The sequence below is a fragment of the Asparagus officinalis genome, chromosome 1 (assembly GCF_001876935.1).
Source record: "Asparagus officinalis chromosome 1, Aspof.V1, whole genome shotgun sequence".
NCBI classification, from domain to species: domain Eukaryota; kingdom Viridiplantae; phylum Streptophyta; class Magnoliopsida; order Asparagales; family Asparagaceae; genus Asparagus; species Asparagus officinalis.
The window spans coordinates 21,694,032-21,700,136 of NC_033794.1; the positions used below are offsets into that span (position 1 = coordinate 21,694,032).

The window sequence follows — 6,105 nt, forward strand, 5'->3', positions numbered from 1 at the left end:
CTTGCCAGTCATCAACCTAACATGAGAATATTGCACTTTTAAGCCTAGGAACAGCTTGGTGCTAGCTGATCATTATGTCAAAAAATGAAATGGTGTAGTGAATATCTCCAAAAGTCGATCTAGTCTCCCTTAAACCTTTTCAACGCTTTTTCAACTCAACACCACCTTGCCGAAAACCACTCTCTTGGGTTGTTTTCAGAATGGAAGTCATCTTTAAGAATTGACATTCAGGAATTGAAAATAAAAATGAACTGAAGAGGTCTCGTAAAAAAGTTGACTTGGATCCATGAAAATCTGGTGTCAGCCTCTACACTACACCCATGTTTTCAGTATGTTGAGAAGAAGGGGAAGTGCATAATATCTTCCCAGAAAATAGGCCATTAGAAACTCTAAATCGCTCTGTAACAATACTAAGATGTACTAGAGAAATTGGAAGACAACTCTTTTTCATATCCTATAGTGTAGCTTTGCAAACACTAGATTTGGTACACTAGATGGTAAACAATCACACGGGAAAGAATGGAATAAATACCTAGGATCAAGGACGGATCTAGAAACTTTGGTTATTGGAAGCAAGACTATAAGTCTACAATTTGTTGATCAGTGGTCTGAAGAGGTTGGTGTCGCACCAATCAGGAATCATAACTCATAACAAAGAAGGCTCGCAAGTGGCAATTACAAAAACAGAGAGCGGAGGTTTCCGAATTTGGGGGAAATGACTGACAGGAATTTAGGGATTGGGTAATGGGTTTTGGGTAAACAGATCAAGTTTAGCCTGCTTAGATGTTTATCTTGAAAAAAAAAACTAAGGGGCTACAGGTCTTTTGCTAAATATATATATCTTAGGGGGTCAGTGGAGGGCCTAGGTTGCACGGATATGGGTACTGGTACAAGTACTGGTGCGGGGACACGGAAAATTTGTAAAAGGTAGGGTATGGGGACACGGCTATATATATGCATGTTATGTATATTTATATATTTTAAAATTAATAATTTACATAAGATCAATATACAAGAAATAGATGTAAAATGTAGAATATACATCCAGGAACTCATAGGAGTGTTTTAAATTAAAACATATATTATATAATTGAGTATCCGCCTGAATAAACATATGCATATATTCAAGAAGGGTCCAAGAGGTTTGGGTATGGATATGGGCACGGGTATATGTCGGGTACGCGTACGGCTTCCTAATAGAAGTACCCACATAACATAGGTGGAGGCAATTGACCCCATTGCTTCCACTGGAGATCCACCCTTGATACCATCAATGACTTATTGTTGTATATACTACATATTTCAAATTGTAGGTCTAGTCTTTTTAGGTATCAAATAAAAGTTTACTAAAGGATCTTCATCAAAAAATAGATTATATATAGGGTTAATTTCACAAAACACATGGAACTTTTTTGGGGGTTTTTGCACTCAACTAACGTGATCTTTGAAATTCCATTAGAAACCATGAATTTTGGGACAGAACCACAACTAGCCTTAAACTTTATATTTTTCCCAAAGAACCCCTAACAGTTATAGTGGCTAATATTTAAAGACAAAAATACCATTTCTCCAATTAATTTCCAGTTAAACTGATTTTAAATTAAATTAAATTGTAATTAATGTCTTTGACTAAATGTAAATTATGTTAGAGAGAAATAGTTGCAATTAAGCAAATGATTCAAAATTTATCATAGAGAAGTATACCTCACAGATAAATACTAAACAGGCTACACAAAGCAATAAGCATAAACTCAAGACACGAGAAATCAATTTGAATATTGTTTCTTTTGAGTATTGTTCCTGACCAATTGTTGTTTAACTAACTCCATCAGCTCCGACTTTGTTGTTGGTTCATCGAAGCCACCACGCAATTGTAGTGTCATTGATTTCATTCTTCTTCTTATGCATTACTTATTTCTGAAAAGGGCATATTAATTATTTGGCTAACCAATTTGGAAGGTAAAACATGATTAAAAAGGTGTTGTATTAGAAGCACTTTTCCCAAGCAATATATATAGATTTTCGTGGTAGAAAATTATAAATAATCTTAAAATCTAAAAGAACTAAAAATCCATGTTCCGGGATGAACTGATACAATTGAAGTCACTTTCGAAGTATGAAAAATAATTGAAAGTCGGAAATAAAAACTTTATAAAAGTTAATCAACATTTGTGAGATTATTGTGTTGTTTATTTTATTGTTGAATTGTCTCAATAATTTTGATGGTTCACTGTACAGAAAAGAAAGAAGTAAAACTACGTACACTCAACTTTCGGGGATAGACATCCGCTAGAAAATAAGGCGAGTTAACCGGCAGAATAAAGAAGGAATCAGACACTATTCGATTATATGTCAGACGCACATCAACAAACATCGCTCCATCGGCTCCAAAGACCATGGCTACTTGAAAGAAAATAAGAAGGCCCCGCTTACAATTGAATGTGTACCACCTAACTAGCCTAAAATCACGATGATTGCAGGAGTGGGCGGTTAGGCTCTGGACTAAGGGGCGAGTAGTTGCAGCATGGGATCATGTGAAATCCCTGTATATTCGATGATACGATGATAGTGAAGTAGAGCCGGCTCAAACATAATCAATCAAAACTCTAATACTCAATTGAATTATTATTATGGGTCAAATTGCTTAACCCTAATACTCAATTGAATTATTATTATGGGTCAGTAGGGGCAACTGCCCCCACTGCCCCTAGTACAAATCATCTGATACCTAGGATTGACTTATTCCAAAGTCTTGGATTCAAACTTTTCTCAAAACAAATGCCCCTTCTCTGCATGTAGAAAAGGAGTAAATAATCAATCAAATTATGAGAAGCTTCACAAAGTGCTTTCTTAGGAATATAGCGTTCATTTATCATTCCATATTATGTTAAGTGGATCATGCTTAACAAATGTTCCTGGATGGCCTGCCACTAGGAGTGCAAATGAATACGTACATCAGTTGATATATCTACATCCTTATTGGCCTGTTTGGATGGAGGGTAGCGATGAGGGGAAGAGAAATCTAATGTTAACATTGTTTGGGAGTTCCATTTAGGAGGGTAGAGGAGGGGAATGTGGGGAAATTTGAGTCAAAATCTTACACCCCAAATTGGGGTGTAATGAAGGGGAAGAGAAAGGAAGGGGAAGGGAAGAAAGGGGAACTTTTCCCCTTCCTTTCCCTTCATTCTCTTCCCTAAGTCATCTCCCAAACACATTATATATGATTTAGATATGGATACAAATTTTGATATCCATGTTGGATGCTTTCTAATTTTAACAAGATGCGAATAGGATATAGGTAAACAACCAAATAATGATAGGGTATCCATAAACCTGTGTGGAGCAAATGGTTGAAATCTATATTGCCTAGACACGAGTATAGGCACAGGATATGACAAATTTATAAAAGGTAGGGTACAGGAAAATGGCTAATATAAATATTTATATACATGTATTGTATATTTAAATTAATAATTTACATGAGATGAATAATTTTTTATTCATATGTTATAAGAATTAAAGTTCCTACAACATTTTTATATTTATTCATTATGCGGATTATAAATTAGAAAATCACTCGTTCTTTAACTAGACACCCAGACGACCAATTAAAACCGTCAAAACTCGAATTATGTCCAATAAATTTCAAGAAGTAGATATGAAGTGTAGAATTTACATCCAAGAAGCGCATGACAAGTGTTTTAAAGTACACATATATTGTTTAATTGAATATATACTCGAATGAATGTACACATATTTGCAAGAAGTGCCAAGGAGTTTCAGTATGGGTACATGTACATGTCAGGTATGGGAACAGCTTCAGATTGAAGTACCCATGTAACACAGGTTGAAGCTATCTTGGTCTTAGGTTGGTGGAGGATTCTCTACTGTGATTGAGACCTATGGATGATTCTAGTTTCTAAAAGATGTTGTCAGCGACAAAAATTCTATCAATTTTATTCTTGACAAGCAAAAAACTCTTCGTTGCATATAGGGTAGGAGACATGTTTTGGAACTGCTAAAACTTTCTATAGGATTTCATTTCTTTTCCTAATTGCTGACTAAGAAAGACAAAATGTTGTTTCTCTTTTGGTATTGTTAAGTATTATCTAGGTATAAGGGGGAAAACACAAACCCTCGTACAGTTATAAAAAAGATAATTCAGAGGGAAGTTATCATAATTTCTAGTCCAGTACGCAAAGCACATACCTCATGCCCATCCCCATGCCCATGAGAATGGTCTTCATGTCCCTCCCAAGGATGGCGCCAACCCTACAAAAGGTTACATTACATGTACAAAAAACTATTTGAGATCAACAAAAAGGAAGGTATAACAGACTTAATTACTATGAAATAAGAAGTTTACCAAGACTACAGGACCATCTTGCTTAGCCCTGTATAGAACCCAAAACCTACATAATACAGATGCAAAATATTGTTATAACCATCGAAAATAAAATGCAACCAATCTGTAACGTCAATAATTTAGCAATTCGTCTCATATTAATGTCAGTCATGTCCTTCAAAATGTAACAGGGCCTCCTCTGGTCAATTACACAAGAGCGGAACATCCACGTGATAGTAAATGTTACACATGAGCTTAAAGTATCAGAATATGTTTAGCCTTGATCATTTGCAAGCAGAACCAATCCATGTACATCTAGGATATCCATTTCTCTGACTCATGACCTGCTTGGTTGAATGGAATTAGAGTCGCAGAAGCAGATGTTGCGGCTAGATTTATAGTCTCAATGTTTGGTTAGAAGAATTTGTAGAAGAATGTGCATCCTGGTTGGTTCATGTAGGGCATTAAGGACGACGAAGGAATGCTACAGAGATAAATCTCTAGGTCCAAATGTGAGGCTCCTATCTCATTTTTATCGAATTCATATGAATGCTTAAAGTACTTTTATGATGATAATGTCAACCTTGATAGGAAGAAAAACACTGATTGTTCTTGCATCCAGAAAATGATGCCAACAAAGTTTCTCAAATTTAGGTTACGTTGCCTATTTAAGATTAAAGCTAAGTTTCTGGTACAATCATCCAGTGAGATGGACTAGATGGTAAAATAGCCGGTAAAGCTACTAGTTTTCTGGCCTAGTCAAGTTTTCCTCGTTCTTCCTAACGAATTTATGCTAATCTTTTAAAAATTCCGACAATTTGATACCTAATCAGGGCTACTTGAATCAAATTCGAAGATAATAGAAAAAGGAACAAAAGTGAAAGGGGAAAAGGAGGGACTTTTTAGGGATTGGGGCGGTAAGATTACCACATGACAGCGCATAAGCCTTTTCCGGTGACGGCATGCCAGCGCTTTGGGGCGTGGTGGACGTACCCCCTCTTCCCGTGACCTCCGCCGCCGCCGCCCATCTCGCTCTCGATCTGTCGATTTAGGAGTTAAAATGATTCTGCGAAGAAAGAGAACGGGCAGACACGAAGCTATTGGGATCCGATAACAGCGAACTTGGGTCTGACTTCTTTTCGGGTACCACTCTCTTGTATGAAACCCGAGTCGACCCGTTTGATATATATACCTAGGTAGGGGTGCCAAACCGTATCCGTATCCGAGGAAATATCCGTAACCGTATCCGTTAGGATACGAATATGGTTACTCAAATCTATTGCCGATAGGATATGGTTGCGGATATGGTTTTGTAGTGAAATATCTGTATCCGTATCCGAAAAAATCCGAATACATATTGGTAATACTCTTACGATAGTTTCGATTCTTAGATTATGGATTTGTGGTTAATTTTGATGATCAAGATGTCTAATCTTAGCTTCTCAATCATAATGAACATATTAACGAACTCTTTTTTAATCACATGACTATATTTTTCTGAATACTATCTAGTTTTCTCATATCCTTTTTGTATTTTCATGCATCTCTGTTTATATATCCGCATCTATATCCGTAACCGTATCCGATTTTGGCGGATATGGATATGAATTTTTCTTACCGACGTATATCCGTATCCGTATCCGTATCCGAGATGGGTAAGCGGATATGGATATGGTAAGTGCCATATCCGAGCCGTATCCGCTCCGTTAACACCCCTATACCTAGGTAATGTTACTGGTTAATACCACATAACCCCTTCA

The 6,105-nt window shown here is 36.5% G+C and overlaps 1 protein-coding gene across 1 annotated transcript in view; it reads right to left on the reverse strand.

Moving 5' to 3' along the window:
- LOC109821175 (NADH dehydrogenase [ubiquinone] 1 beta subcomplex subunit 2-like) overlaps positions 1-5,458 on the reverse strand; it is a 6,693-nt gene extending 1,235 nt beyond the window's left edge. The window contains exons 1-3 of the mRNA XM_020387367.1: positions 5,273-5,458; positions 4,367-4,412; positions 4,210-4,272 (exon numbers count right to left, since the gene is read on the reverse strand). Coding sequence (XP_020242956.1) covers positions 4,210-4,272; positions 4,367-4,412; positions 5,273-5,373 — 210 coding nt within the window. The 5' untranslated portion in view covers positions 5,374-5,458. The remainder of the gene's footprint in view (positions 1-4,209; positions 4,273-4,366; positions 4,413-5,272) is intronic.